This window comes from Capsicum annuum, chromosome 1 (genome assembly GCF_002878395.1).
Source record: "Capsicum annuum cultivar UCD-10X-F1 chromosome 1, UCD10Xv1.1, whole genome shotgun sequence".
NCBI lineage: Eukaryota > Viridiplantae > Streptophyta > Magnoliopsida > Solanales > Solanaceae > Capsicum > Capsicum annuum.
The window spans coordinates 69,924,574-69,941,586 of NC_061111.1; the positions used below are offsets into that span (position 1 = coordinate 69,924,574).

General features: G+C 32.7%; 1 protein-coding gene across 1 annotated transcript; it reads right to left on the reverse strand.

Moving 5' to 3' along the window:
- Nucleotides 1-8,334: 8,334 nt before the first annotated feature.
- Nucleotides 8,335-14,541, reverse strand: LOC107876133 (protein ADP-ribosyltransferase PARP3-like). The gene is given in 18 exon segments (XM_016723150.2): nucleotides 8,335-9,186; nucleotides 9,373-9,558; nucleotides 9,642-9,785; nucleotides 9,876-9,958; nucleotides 10,062-10,164; nucleotides 10,247-10,456; nucleotides 10,540-10,607; nucleotides 10,610-10,699; nucleotides 10,771-10,847; nucleotides 10,931-11,058; nucleotides 11,144-11,381; nucleotides 11,466-11,599; nucleotides 11,683-11,857; nucleotides 12,130-12,199; nucleotides 12,277-12,334; nucleotides 12,412-12,528; nucleotides 12,614-12,809; nucleotides 13,253-14,541. Coding segments are annotated over 18 exon segments (2,610 nt in total). The 5' UTR covers nucleotides 13,708-14,541; the 3' UTR covers nucleotides 8,335-9,108.
- Nucleotides 14,542-17,013: the final 2,472 nt, after the last annotated feature.

The window sequence follows — 17,013 nt, forward strand, 5'->3', positions numbered from 1 at the left end:
ACTACTTAAAATACCACTTGAAAGTTGAAACATATGTACATTACATTATTGTACTTTAGAAAATATACACATACATATATATACAATGTATACAACTTGATATAATAATACTTTAAGTCTTAAACATATATTCAAAAATTTACATACACGACTTAAAAAATAAACTTATGGGGTCATTTGGTTGGGAAATAGTTACCCCAGAATAATTAATTTCGGAATTAGTTATCTTGCAATTATCCGGGATAACTTATCCCACCATGCATATGGGATAAGTTATTCCGGTATTAACTAATACCTCCAACCAAACATGAAATAAAATAATTCATTATTTTATCCCGAAATTATTTATCCCTTATTAGTATTTTTTATATGTCAATACTAGTTGTCTAAGTAATATTTGCTAACATTATTTTTATTTTTTCATTATATGTATATATGTGTGTTATGTTTATGACTGTGTAAAGTTTGATAGTAATATATTAAAAGTATTTAATTCAAATTAGATATTCAATTTAAATGAATAAAATATGTAAGGAGTGAATGAATCTTGTGTTTTATTGATTGCAAAATGATTCAAAACTTGTAAGTTACATGATTGAGAAATATACAAATTTTGCATTATTTTTTTTAACTTATGCATGTTAATATTAACGGAAACTGCCATAGAAAAGTCAAAATCAATGGAGACAGAATCATGCATTGGACTTGATTGTGCTGAGTTCTCCCTCGAAGCCATAATTTCTTCAAGATTCTGTTCGTCTACGGCTCCATCCCCATTTTTTTATTTCTTCATTCCGCTTTAATCCAATCTCTAAGGCAAACTAAAACATTCATAGCATTGCCTCTTAATGAGTGTCGTTTGTCTCCAAGTTGTTGTCCTTCCTAACTAAAAGCGCTCTCCAATGCAACAGTTGACATTGAGACATTCAATACATCTCTAGCTAATTTTGAAAGTACGAGATATTGTCTTTCATTATTTTTCCACCAATTCTTGCCTTACGATCCTCCATCGGCTGTCGAAGATAATACTTAAACTCTTTCCGAGAATGTATTCTGTGTGATGAAGGCTGCACCTTCACTCAAATATTTAAATAAAAAAAAAGTAATCAAGATAACTATTATATGCCCGTCTTTCAGAAGATGATGACTCCTCGAAAGCTTGAGGAGCGACAGTTGAAGTGACATCAAGTAAATCGGTATAATAATTATATAATGCTTCCATGTAATTGTTTGCATCACTCATAGTCATAAATAAAGAAGGTTTTTCTTCAGGCTTTATCTCTAAAGCATTATAAATAATAGAATAAAATTTGGACATAATATTATATTTCCTATTGTTTGCAGTATTAGCTTCTTTATAAACTTCTTTATCCTACTATTCTTTAAGCAAATAAGAAATGTTGGTTAAATAAACTAAAATATTACAAACAGTAGGATAATAACAACAACAAACCCAGTAGATTTCCACATTATGGGGTCTGGGGAGGGTAGAGTGTACGCAGACCATACCACTACCTCTAACGAAATAAAGAGGCTATTTCCGATAGACTCCCGGCTCAAGAAAAAGGACAGTATATAAACACATCAAAAGCATGGAACACGATAAAAAACATAGATACGCCATCCACAAAAATATGCAATACTACCAAAAAAAAGACACCCAAGCCATTATACCTACTGACTACGACTCATCCACCCACCTTAACCCTCTATCATAATGTTTTTCCTCCATACCTTCCTATCCAGGGTCATATTCTCAGTCAGCTGTAACTACTCCATGTCATGTCTAATCACTTCCCTCCATTTTTCTTAGGTCTACCCCCACCCCGCTTGAAACCATCCAAGGTCAACCTCTCACACCTACAAACCGGGGCATCCGCGCCCCTCTTCATCACATGGCTAAACTATCTTAACCTCACTTCCCGCATTTTATCCTCCAGTGACACCACTCTCACCTTCTCCCAAATAATTTCATTCCTAATCCTGTCAGCCCTAGTAAAATCACAGACCCATTTCCGCCACCTTTAATTTTTGGATATGAGAATTCTTAGTCGGCCAACACTCAGCTCCATATAACATAGCCAGCCTGACTGCAACTCTATAGAATTTTCTCTTCAGCTTGGGGGCACCTTTTTATCGCATAAAATTATCGAAGCGAGCTTCCATTTCATCCAACCTGCCCCAATACGGTGAGAGACATGCTCATCTATCTCTCCATTCCCCTGAATCGTTGACCTATCAATCAAAACTACATCATCCGCAAAAAACATACACCAAGGCATCTCGCTTTGTATACTCCTCGTCAACACATCCATCACCAAAGCGAATAAAAAGGGACTAAGAGTTGATCCCTGGTGTAACCCTGTCAAGACTAGAAAATGCTTGAAATCTCCCCCCACCGTCCTTACCCTAATCTTCGCCCCTTCATACATGTCCTTAACCGCTCGAATGTACACCACAGGGACCCTCCTTGGCTCCAAGCATCTCCAAAGAACTTCCCTAGGGACCTTGTCATACGTCTTTTACAAGTCAATAAACACCATGTGCAGATCCCTCTTCCTCTCTCTATATTGCTCTACCAGTCTCTGCACTAGGTGAATTGCCTCAGTCGTGGAGCGACCAGGTAAAAACCCAAATTGATTCTCAGAAATACACACAATCTTCCTCAGCCTCCACTCCACCACCCTCTCCCAAATATTCATCGTGTGACTTAATAACTTAATACCCCGGTAATTGTTGCAACTCTGAATATCACCCTTGTTCTTATATAAAGGAATCATCATGCTCCATCTCCACGCCTCGGGCATCTTTAACCCTGTCCGTCAGAAAACTTCCAAAAATTCACCGAGATCTCGTCGGGCCCTGTCGCCCTACCCCTTCGCATTTTGTGGATAGTCTCTCTTACCTCCTCAACCTTAAAACGCTGACAATAGCTAAAATCGCAACGCTCCCTGGAGTGCTCCAACTCCCCTAACATAACACATCTATCCCCCTCCTCATTCAAGAGACTATGAAAATAAGACTGTCATCTTTCCTTAATGAGGACGTCCTTCACCAATACTAATACTCTGTCATCCTCCCCCTTAATGCACTTCACTTGATTCAGATCCCTACCCTTCTGCTCCTTAGCCTTGGCCAGTCTAAACAACCTTTTCTCCATGTCTTTCTCTTCTAACCCCCTATACAAACTCTCGAAGGCTGTTGTCTTAGCAGTCGTAACAGCTAACTTAGCCTCATTCTCAACTAACTTGTACCTCTCCCTGCTTACCCGCTTCTCCTCGCCATCCTTACTCTCAACCAACTTAGCATAAGCCACCTTCCTCGTCTCCACCTTCTTCTTAACATCTTCATTCCACCACCAATCCCCCCAATACCTGCCAAACCAACCCATCGAGACACCTAATACATCTCTAGCAGACTCTTTGATACAACCCTCAGCCCTATCCCACATACTATCCACATCCTCACTACACTCCCAAACCCCATCCCCTCCAACTTCACCCCTATCTCCAAAGCACTAATCGGAGTCAAGGCACCCCACCTAACTCTAGGCCGACCCTTCTCACCCCGCCTCATCTTGCCCTTCTTGATAACCAAGTCCATCACCAGGAGTCTATGCTGAGTCACCAGATTCTCACTCGGGATAACCTTACAATCCTTACACAAAGTTCTATCCCCCTTCCTAAGCAGCAAAAAATCAATCTGCGTCCTGGCTAAACTACTACGGAAAGTAACCAGATGCTTATCTTTCTTCGAAAAAAACAGTAGGATAATAAGCACCAGAAAATTCAATCGTATCGTAGGTATATAAATTTTTTTCAAAAATTTAACAATATCAGCAATTGCAGCCCAATTAGAATCATGTAGCATATACTCAGGAAAATAATCAAAATATTGATTAAAAGTCATTACAATAGAAACTTTATAGGTAAGACAAGTTCGTAAATAATTATAAGTAACATTTCATCTAGTATCACATTCTTGAGACATAAATATCAGTCTAAGTCTATTTTGTTTAAATTTTTTTCATTCTATTTTTTTGATTATTTCCTTGAATAAAGCCAATATCAAGTCTTATCTTTTCAATATAAAGCTCAAAAAATTTAAGACCATCTCTTACGATTAAATTATATATATAACAACCACACTTAACATGAAATATTTCGGATAACGACGGACAAATTTCAACTTTTAACAAGTAAACATCAGTCTTGTTGTTAGATGTATTATCAAAAGATATACATAAAACTTTTCTTTCAATACCATATATATAAAACTTTTCTTTCAATATCATAATATCTTACGACTTTAGAAATAAATTTTTCAGTATGTTTACGATCTTCATCATACAAAAATATTAGAATATATTTTTGCATAACAAAATTATTATTTATCCAGTGACAAATAATTATTTTTATTAATGGCACGATCAAGATCAAAAGTTATAGCAATCCTACCTGAAATATTTTTTAATAATGCAGATAAATAATAAACATATTGTTCATGAAGTCAAAAATATCGGCTCGACAAGTACTTTTAGGAATACCTATAAACATGACAGTATAAATTGCTTGAATATAATGAATATAAAAGCATCCGAAGAAGCAAAAGTGAAAGGCAAACAACCCACAACTAACATTTTGACTATTTCTTCCCAGTCCTTCCTTTTATTATAATTCTTAACTAATTGACCGGTTATTGGGTTCAGTCTACTTTGTATTGGCCCACCAACAGCTTTACCACCTTGTGCAAGACTTAGCTCTACTGAATGTTTTTCTCTTAAATGTCTCATCAACGAATTCTTACCCCCTTTATTGCCTCCAATTTTATGCTCATATACCAATTCACAAATTTTACATTGGACCTTAGTTTCTCCTTTTATTTTTGAAATTATTTTTCATGGAATACCAGTTCTTCTGTGAGATCTTACAAGAGCAGGAGGAGGACGAGGATGAAGATTAACCGATTCAGATCTAACATTAGCATTACCGACTTCAGGTGTCTCACCAATATTTTCATCATCTACATTTAAATCAACCGTGTCTATTTCACTCTCTTCTTCTATATCATAATTTTTCTGAGCTTCTAAATAATTCATATCGTGCACACCTACACTTATTTCATCCTCAAAAGGTTGACTAATCGATACTGAAGGCACATGGATATATCTTGTACTTAAACTATCTCTACCGAAACCGCCACCAATTCGTTTTTTACTACCACTATCACTTTCGGAATAAATCTTTTTAATACTTTTACCGATGTTTCTTAATTTATCCGTATTACAAATAAATTAAAATAATAAATATTCAAAATACACAAAAATAATAAAAATAAATATTCAATAAATAATACACTAATTAAAAATTAAAAGTAAGAGATGGTATGGCAATACCAAATTTCGAAAGTATCCGAAAATTGCGACTTTAGAAAACTTTCACTTGATATTTGATATTTGTAATTGCAAATTAAAAAATAAAAATGAATACTTTAGGAGATAATTAAAATATTTGAGAGAAAGCGAAAAAAATGAGAGAATAAGATTCTCTGAAAATGATTTTGAATTTGCAATTTTTGTAGGAAATTTTTTGAATTAAGTTTTTTTTTTAAAAGTAGACCAATTGGCCGTTGGGCCAGCCAACGACGTTATAGCCACTGGCTGCCAACGGTCCAATTGAACCTGGGCCCAATTAACAACCTTTTCAATGCTTTTTAATTTTTTTAATAATCAGGCCTGTTCGGACCAGATAATCGATGAGCCCGATTCGATTTCGTAACTGGATTGGTCCACCGAACTGACCATTCCTGATGGCTTAGCCCGAGACTGGTGGACCAAAAAATCGATAGCCCACCGGGCCGGTTCCTTTAAATGTGCCGAGTTAATCAGGCCGAAACGAGCCAAACCAACCCACATGACAGAAATAGACAAGTGACCGCCGCATGCTCACTCGCATTTCTCTAGACTAGAGTAGTAACTAGTTCTTATTCTTACTATATATAAGTGTGAGTTAGCACACAATGCATGATTGTCACGTGTGTGTGTTGGAATTCATAGTTTATTTAAAGGTATTTTATATTTTATTATTCTTTGACGTTGTTGTACTTAAATATAGAATTCTATATGCATGTGCTTCTTTTATCTTACCATAAATCCTAAGAGCTGTATTTTGGCTTTCTAGGCAGGTAGGTCCCACTAGGAAGGTAGGTCCCACTTATTTTCTTGGGGTCTTTTCATTAGTAGTTCTCAATTTATTTGTTTCAATTATTTTTTCAATACTACATTGGCCCGTACAAGCGAGCCCAATATATATATAATTTTTTATATCAATTGACACAAATAAAATTTAAATAATTATTCATTAAAATTATATATATTTTAATTATTATAATTTATAATACTTTTTCTTCTATTTTAATTAAAGTGACACTGATATAATTTCTAGAGTCAGCCAAATATTTTATATCTTTTAAATTTTTAAGTTGGTAATTATTTAATTTATAATTTTTTTACATAATTTTTCAATAAGACTTTCACAAATAAAATTTCGATAGTCTTAGTCAATCAAATTTTTCTATATTAAGTTTTAATGTTGTTATTTACAATACATTTTATCTCATTTTCAAATAACATATGTTACTTTATGTCTTCCTCTGTCTTATCTTATGTGACATTAATATAGATTCAATAGTCAATCAAATTTTTTATATTGACATATCATTTTATATTTATTTTACTTTTTTAAAATTTTTTTTTTTAATTCTTAGGTGATCATAATAATTAATTAGGAGTGATATAGGTAAATCACAATTGAAGCAATAAAGCTGAAATGTCTCAAACGTTAATTTAAAACATCAATAGTTAATTTATTATTATTTTTATTTATTTTACTTTTTTATTAAATATTTTTTTTAATATTTCGATAACTTATAACAATTAATTAGGAATGAAATAGTAAAATTATGATTGAAGCCCCTGAAGCCGATATATCATAAATATTTATTTTACATTTTTATTAAGTATTATTAATTTTTTAATACGCAATGAGATATAATAATTAATTAAGAATGATATAGTAAAATCACAAAAAAATATTTTATTTTTTATTAAATATTATTAATCTTTTAATACATAAATGATATATAATAATTAATTAAAAATAATATGATAAAATCACGCAGGAAGCAAACATAACGGTCTCCGCTTCCCTTCATTCTTCTATATATTATTAAAAAATATGCATGGACCCATAATTGACTTTTTATATTCCATTTAAATTTTATAATTTTGCTATGTAATTTCTAATTAGTTATTAGAACGCTATTTCAATAGTGATATTTAATTGAATCTCAAAGTTATATCAATATCTCTTTAAATTGAAATAAAAAAATTATTATAAATCACAATAATTAAAAAATTTAAACTATTTTTAAAATATAATTGACTATCAATACTACAAAAATTTGAGCAAAAAAAATATTATAAATTATAATAAATAAAAGCTTAAAATATTAAATTACAATGCTAAAAAATATTATAAATTACAATAACTAACAATTTAAAAAATCTAAAAATTTATTAAAAATATAATTATCTAAATTAAAATTTAATTATTTATTTTTAATTTTAACTTGTTATATATTTAAAAATTGCGTAAAAAATATTATAAATTATGATAATTGTTAATTTAAATGATTTGAAGATGCATAAAAAATTTTAGTTGACTCATAATTTTATAATTTTGAGCAAAGTAATATAAATCACAATAATGCAACAATAATTGGGATTATACATTATTTAAAAATTTCATGAAAAATAATATAAATCACCCAAATAATTATTATAAGTCATTTAAGTATCAAAAAATAATAATATTTAATTAAAAAAATAAAATAAACATAAAATAATAAATTAACTCTTGAAGTAATAAACTAATTTCACATGAAGCCCACTTTTTGTTATATCACTTTTAATTAATTATTATATCATCTTTAATTAATTATTATAAGTCATCCAAGACGTGTCGGCCTCGCTACTTCAATAGTGATATTTGATATTTGATTTGACTCTCGAAATTATATCAACATCACTTAAATTGAAATTAAAAAAAATATTAAGTTTAAACAAAAAGAGAGTTATAAATTACAATAACAATCAACTTAAAATAGTAAATTACAACAGCTAACAACTTAAAAAATCTTAAAACATATTATAAATATAATTAATTATCTAATTTTATTTATATCACATAAATTAAAACAAAAATTAACATATATTAAACCCATGCTAGTAATCCATATATTACTCTGCTCAGCATTTCTGTATAGTAGTAAAGGTAACAAGTAATCCATATATTATTATTAATCTTGGGATTATAATATCTGTCTTGAATCACAATTTATACATTACTAATCATTACTCCCTCCATTCCTACATACATCAGTCCTCTTCTCCTTTTGGGTTGAACTCACTCTTTAAACAAATTAGTAACTTCCTAACAGTAAAAAATAACTTTATCAACTTACCCCTAATTAAATTCTCTCTTTCCAAGTTGACATTGATGACATTTTATCTACACAAGGGCAAATTTGAAATGACATGACCAATTTATTCCTTAAACAAACACTTACTTAGGAACAAAATTAAAAGGCAAAAATAGCATAGCACTAAATTTAGGAACGGAGGGAGTACACTACAGCTAATCCTTATGCACATCAAGGTCGGCAACAGAAGTTCCAGAACTCTAATCTCAATTTGTACATTGAATGTCTGAATGAAAAATCTCAAGACAGCATTCGAACTGAGCTTGAACAAACATGCATAAATATAGCAGCAACCACTATAACAATGTCGAATGAGCTGGGAAATGAAAGGACTATTTCAGAGCAGAGAGACAACATGTATGATACATGACGTATTCATACTCGAAACAACGCTACCGAGATCGTAGTTGTAGGCATTAATTTATAGAAGAAAAGGGACAGACTAACATTCAGCAACATAAAGTCATTGCCTACCTTGCACCAGCAAAAACTACTCAAGTCCATTGCAAATACAGAAGAAGAGGGGCAAAATACAGCATGTACAACAATTCTCTGGTCCATTTTCCACTATTGCTCTGGCTCAGCTGTATCATATGCTACACCCTGCTCGTCGAATTTTATCGCCACCAAGTACCTTATGCTCACCTTGCGAAAGAAGTACGGAAAATGTCGGTAACACATACAAAAAAAATATAATAACACAGGCATGCAATCTCATGATTTGGATTCACCTTACCAACACTGACAACTTGGAAAAGGAAAAAAGATTCCACTACCGTGTACATCACATATATTGTGGACAATTTTTTACAGTTGGTATATATAAAGTACCTGTTGTGGATCATAGACAGCATATTCGTTATACTCGAGGATGCTATCCTTGTGCTCTGATTGAATCAGTTTACCGCAAGGTACTTTAATATCATCCTTCCAGAAAAAATGCTCTTTCTCATCAGTTTTCTTCCTTCCAAGTCCTTTTACTCCAATTTTCTTCTCTTCCAAAGCTCGTGTATCTTACTTGTAATAATTAACGTCAGTAAATCAGATCAGCTAAAACTGACATTTGAGTACGTATTTTTTCTTCAATGGCCTCTTGCTACCTCGGGAAGACTCGAAAACTCCTTAATTTCTTCTCCTAGTGAAGCAACTGCTAATACCAAGAAGCCTTCTGGCCTGTCTATTGCTGTGAAACCATATCTTGCTGCTTCTGCTGCAGCATCCGAGCAAACAATAGATCTTCCAAACTGAACACACATATATATTAGCGATGAGCGCAAATCTAAACTATAAACAGTTCGTAAAACTACCTTCTTAAAGGAAGTTAATTTCCCTACCATGTACCCCGACACAGGAAGTGAACAAACTGAAGGAAAGAAGCCTTTCTGCAAGTGCCTCAAAAGATTTGAACTCCTTGTACCTAATGTCAATATCATTTGATCAAAAATTAACATTCATCGATGTGAAATAACGATCGAAATAACGATCAACCGAGAATTATATGCCAAGTAGAGATTACTTACCGCACCAGAGAAGAACCTTGTTTTGCAATTTCTTGATCTCATCAAGGGAAGGGCAAGCACTAACTTCAACAGCAAATATATTCTCTACTGATACTCCATACCTCTAGTGAAACATGCATTTACGATCATCGCACTGACGGCTCAAAATTTTGAAAGAGAACTAGAAAGAAATAAATAGATCTTACAATATCTCCAACTTCGACTGGCTCGTAAGTTTTCTCCAAGTACTTGACTATCATTTTGTAGTCATCTGATACTTTGTCCAAGGGAGTAACTGAACAGTGGAGCTTCTTATAACGCTCAAAGAGAGGATCATCAAGTGTAGATCCAGACATATCTTCTATGATACGTGAGGCGAAGTTGATGTCCCGAATAGTTTCATAGGCAGAAGCGGCCTTGGTTATTTGCAAACAGTAAGATAAAACACCTTAATATATAATGCTAAAGATTTGGAGGAAAACAGAGAAATGACCGTTACATGGTCAGCGAGATCGGCATAGTCCCTGAATGTTAAAGGCCTCGTAGATGGCATGAGAGTGGACCATATTGACTGAACTCATACCAGACACCCTCTGCTTTATGTCCTGTTTCCTTCATTGTTTTTACTTTCTCTACGAAGTGTAGCAGAACTTCTTCACCTGTCGAGTTAAAAGTAAATGAATCTTTGAATGTTTACGGTAATAAATGCACTAGATGGAGAAAGAGTTACATCTTCTCAAATGAAAATCAGTAAGCATCCCCATAGGAATTTCTGGTGAATCATGTCCAAGCTCCATTAAAGCATACCTTCATAAAGCATACAACACTCAAGTTTGTTTTGGATGCAAGGAAAAGATGGAAACAACTTGCAACTTGAACGGCGTTAATACCTGTATATCTCCTGACTACAAAGGACTTTCATTAAATTTGCTACCGCCGAATCAAGCTTACTATGTGCAGCGGCAAAACCAAGTTGCCTTAGGCCAAGTGCTCCATGCCTTACTTCCACTCCATCATCCTACAGAGTTTAACCATGCATTTATGTTATAGAAAATGCTATATAAGTGTTTCCTCAAGAACAAGGAATCTTAAAAATGACACAAGATGTCAATAGGGTAAAACTTGTGATGTTTTTTGTGAATCTTCTTTTCCCTTTCCCAGGATTCAAATTCATTTCCAGTCAGCTCTTCAAAGAGCCTAGCGAACTCCTTAATTGCATCATCGACATTTTCCCACTCCTCTAGCTTGTCGTCTGCTCTTAGACTATCACCAAGTCTTCCCTTTTTGTGATACATATGCAAACGATTCTCCGGTGACATGATAAGTTGCATAACACCAAAGCTGCATCAATTTGAAGAATCGCTTTATCAGTGTCAGCAGGAACTATTAAGAATTCAAAAGAACTAGGAGACTTTCGAGCATTACTCATTGAGCATGTTCTTTTGGTTGCAAACAGACAGTGCACAATTATACAATAATCCATCCTTCTCCAATATTCTTGCTCCTTCATCTTGCAGTTTAGTGTCTTTGTGTACCCCTCTTTTTCCGAACACTTTAAGCTACAACAACCAAAAACAAAAAGGACAACATTTGAATCAAACACCACATTTCAAGTAGCAAACGAGAGGTGGGGGAACCATACCTCGGCTGTTACGGTTTTGAGTGCCTCTGCACTTGGATCCATCTTATCAAGAGGAATACCTCTACCCCCTACAGCAATGTCACTGGCAATGCCGTATGCATCTATAGGCTGGGCTTCTTCATTTTCTACGCTCTCACTCAACCAAGCTTCCCTCACTACGGGTATACCTTTCTCCCTGATGCAGCATAAATACATGGGTTTATTGGAACCCAATAAACTTTTACACAGCGCACAGATATACTCGTGGAAAGTCGCTAAAATTCTAACGAAACACTAAGTTCTAAACCCATAATTGCATAAGCGCGATGAGTTCAGACGTAAAAACATAAAAGTTGATAAGCTGCACATCTCTAAGTTCACATCTTGTATCCACCTCTGCAGGACATCAGAATATAGAAAAGCACTATAATTAGTCCAATTAATGTAGTGTCAATTAAATATGCATACACAGCTTCAGCTACTTTAGATGAGCCACCACGATCCCGCTCAGCTGGCGAAACTACTAGGCAAGCCACCCCTGCAAGAGGAAACACTTTTTAGTTTCTAAGCAACTGGAAAAGTAAATTTCGTAAGAAAATTTCAATGAACAGTTACCAGTGACAGAGTTGTTCACTTTTCCACCATATTTCTCGATTTTCGATTTCCAGTATTGCTGTGAACAACAAACTCTTAACAAACATTAAGATACACAAAAGTGAGGCCAAATTCCATCTAAACTGAAGTACATACATGTTTTCGCGCAAGACGACCAGCTAGAGAAATTATCATTCCATCGAATGGCTTCCTTGGGGCAGATATTTCCTTTCGGGGGCGGCTCTTTTTAGGATCTCCACGTTTCTTGATCAGCTATGAGAACATACAAAAATGGTCATTTTTTCGCCTTTCTTCCATCTAACAACAAGAAATGTAAAAGAGAAGTTCAGGAAATTACATCAGAGATTTGAATACTTTCAACAGATTTAGGGAGTTTGAGAGGCTCGTCTCTTCTTGGTGGTTCCATTGTGCTGAAAACACAACTCGACCACTCAATATAATCTCCAACGCAGTGATAAGTGTCGCCAGCACATTCCAACTTGCCACCACAAATGGGACAATTGTCTAGTGGTCCGAAGAACATTATGTCTTGACTGTTCAAGAGAAGGAGAGGGATGAGTACAGAAGAATCACAATAAATCTCATATGAAGCAACAATAACTACACCTCAATTTTCGAGGTCCTATCACTCAACTGTAGTTCATCCCAGTCTTATATTACTACACAATTTATACTCTCCCTCCATTCCATCTATGTGGAGCAGGATTTTGGGTACAAGGGCCAAACTACTTAATTTTTGGTGTGTTTCCAAATATAGATTTAATGATTCAAAATGTTTACAATACTCTGAAAGGATGATTGTTAAAATCCAACACTTTTCCCGACGATGCTCGGAAAGGATAACTGCAAAAAAAACGATCACTTTTCCTGACACATAAAATGACACTTAAAATGAATCAGAGAGAATAATATCATCATCTCAATTACACAATTATTATGATGAAAATAATTTTTTTGACAAACCGGATTTACTTACCATCTAGGAACAACAGCATCATTGTCACCAGAAGAATACTGACCATTTGCTTCAAGGATTTCACGCATTTGCTTGACGGAGAGATGGTCGGTTATAGTCTTACAGAACTTCTCAAACTCGGCTCGGATTTCATTTTCCTGGCCAGTATCTTCTTTATCATCTTCTTCTTTTTCTTCAGTTTTTGCCTTTTTAGGTGAGGCAAAATTTTGGTTCTTGCTCTCTGCCTTCTGCTTCCTCGTCACCTTCCTCTCTTCACTTGCTCTGTGAGCTTGAGATCGGGTCTCATGAACCTGCACATGCATAAAGTACAATACTAATTTTGTTAACACATTTTCGAATTTACTTCTGTTAACACACAGCCGATCCCAGCTTGTTTGGGACAAAAGCATACCATTAGTTGTTGCAACATCTATACACTCGAATAAGCTAAAAGAAAAATAAAGGAACGTGTCCATAATGAGTGAAATTACTAATGGCTACATGCTAAAACAGGTTAATTAATTACAGAGCTGGTGTAAAAATTCTTTACACTATTAGCATATAGAGGATTAATCCCTTTCCACTTGCAAAATGAAGAGAAGAAAGTGGCATTTTAAAAATGAAGATCTCTTGCAAAAAGGACATAAAACTTAAAAAAAAAAAATTGGAAGTGCCCTACAAAACCAATTCTCCATGTAGCTCAATATTGTAGTTCTAGTGAGCGTGATACCCCGCCCTCTATGAAGTGGTTTTTAAAAACGTCTTTAAAACTACTCTTCATCCCAATTCCAGAAGGTCAAATAAATGGTATTTTTCTCCACCCACCACCCATGAAAAGGGAGACCATATAGAGCCTCCTCAGCCCCGGGTTTAAATATAGTTTTTATTCTACCCCGCTCACCGCCTGTCAGCCCCATCCCTCAGGCTTAAAAAGGCCTTTTTGTTGTCACCTCTTACTAGATAGGTATGGCTAAATTAATTTTTCCACAGATACCAAATACTGCAATATAGAGTATGCCAATATATTTTAAGGCTTCAAAGACAACTACTCCCGTTTTACTTACTATTCACTGAATATGATTTACTACATTCACAAGATAAAAAAAATAAACACATGCATAGCATTTTGCTACCACAATTTTAAATATCAACGGCCAACGGGCCAAGAACTTGAATTTCAACTTTTCAAGAATTCTTCTTAGTCCTACTAATAATTGGAGTTGGTAAAATACAAGTTCCTCTAAAAAGAAGTGGGAGTAACTAAATTAATTGGAATCTTAAATCAAAGATACTACAAGTTAAACTTGTAAGTGCAAATAAAGAAAAAAGTAGTACAAATCACAAGAGTATAGCTAGAACAAACTTCATTTTTAATGTTTCCCCTTTACTTTGGTCAGTAACCATTTGAGTTCAGAAAGAAGATTGTGGGATTTCCTTCTATAATAGTTGTAGAGAAAAACAGAAGATGAGAGAAGTGAAGTGAAAATTTGTACTCGATTTTACCATATTAGAGAGGCAATGAGAAGTGATACGTTGACAAGTGTACTAACAAAACTCCTCACTGATTGACACGACTTACTGCTCTAAATATAGCTACACGTTACATTACATGCAAAGAAATAATAAAAGACTAGTTACTTCGTATAAGAAAGATCTGCTTTCGTCAATAAATCTTTTATTCAACACTGGTATTTCAAACTTGATTCGCATTATAGGTTTATTTATGTGGGCGTGTCAATAAAATTATTGATTTAAAATTAAATTTTACTATAAAATTTTAAATATATATAAATAATAAAAATATTATTAATAATTTAAATTATTTTTTTATTCTTACATACTAGTTTTTTCTAGTATAGTACTTTTAAATGACATTAAATATTTAACTTCATGTAATAATATTATCTCTAATCTCTATCGCTAATCTCTAATTTCTATCGCTAATTTATTAAAAATGTGAAGACTTTTGAAATGTTATTTGAATTTTTTATCACTCTACTTTAGATAAAGTCATCTTTTCACTTATTTTCTGCGATTATTATTAATTAAATATATGAGAATTAATATTGGTAACTTTTCTTTTTTTCTTATGTAGATGAAACAGTAAAACATGTGATAAGAAATAGTATTCATTTAAAAGTTTTAAATTAATTAGAAATTTTTTTTCTCATTTAAATTATAAAAAGATGTGAGAATAAGTAGAAGAGTAATTTTTCAAAATTAAAGTGTCTAATAAAAATATTTTAGGTAAATTTCTTCCCATAGCATATTATTTTACCTTGTAAAGGTAAAAATATCAATTTATTGTCCTTAACACTTTCTAACGACATATGAATTGCACCATATGTCATATTGAAAACATTATTAAGCTTTTTTTTTTTAGTCATTGTATTGCCTTGGTAGGTTTTCGTAATTCAGTTTAGCGCGTGATTTTTAATATTTTTATATGATTTTAATTGAATATAGTAATTTGTTATTTAAATATTTTTTTATTTAATAAAATGATTAATTTATTTATTAATCAAGTCATTTTTTTTAATATCAAAGTAATTTTATACAATTAAACTCGGTATAGAGAGATACACGCACGAGAGGCGTACCCTAAACTAGTTATTTATAAAAGTAAGAGCCACTTTTAATTAATAAGATGTTAGTCCTTTGTTTGCAATGCATTACCTTAAATATTATTGTGAAAACTTTATTTATTAATATGAAGATTTGATAAAAACTTCTAAAATATTTTAATAAACATAAATATTTTTTTCTTTTTTATTTAATTTAAAAATTTTATCTTCTATTTTTATAATTTTTAATATTATTTTAAGTGAAATTAAAATCATAAAATTCATATTAAAATATTTTGGGGCCTCAAAATTTTGGGGTCTAAAGTAAACACTTTATTAGCTTTACTCTCGAGTCACCCCTTTTTAGTTAAAGGAGAAAGTATTTATATTTTTGTATATGGTGAAATTGGTGAATTGACACACTATAGTAAAATGTGTTTATAGCTACAAAACTAACCTATCAATGTAAAAGTTATAGCTATTAGTAGGGCTGCTTATCGGTTGGATAATTATGTTGAGCGGTTCGGCTTATTGATTATTGGTTTTTAAATATACTAATCCACTAGTCACTCAATAAGATAACGGTTGGTTCGGTATTGAATTAGCAATTAACGGACGGTTATCTGATGGTGTATCGGATAAATTTAAGAGAGATGAAATATCGAGCGACGTTCCTCCGTTTCTTCACCGACTAAGTTGTTTGTTTAGTATGATTGATCTATTTATTAATATTTTAAGCTTCTTGAGTTTTGTTCGTGTAGTTATTTAATAGGTTAAAACATCGAATCAAATAAGAATTTTCTTCTAAACCTATAATGTATGTAGAAATATTTTTAATTACTGGATTGACAGAAAAAATTAAAAATTTAATATTATTTGAATTTTTATGTTTTATATCAAACTTTGTGAAAGACACATTTGGGTTGTTTCATTTTTATTGCGGTTCTTTGTGTTGTCAAGAATAATTTATGTTTTGATTTAAGAATTAATTTCAGATTTTTTTTACATTTTAGGGAGTTTGGCTACACTTTATGGTTAGATGTCACAAAAAGTGGCATGTTATTTTCTAAACTAAGAAGTGAATAAAATAATAAATAGAGTTTTATATGTTGGATTGATAAAAAATACTTATATATCTAAGGGTAAAAATATAATTATAATAATTCTTAATGGGATAACGGTTTATCCGATAAGAAAATTGAGTAATCTGTCCCAGCA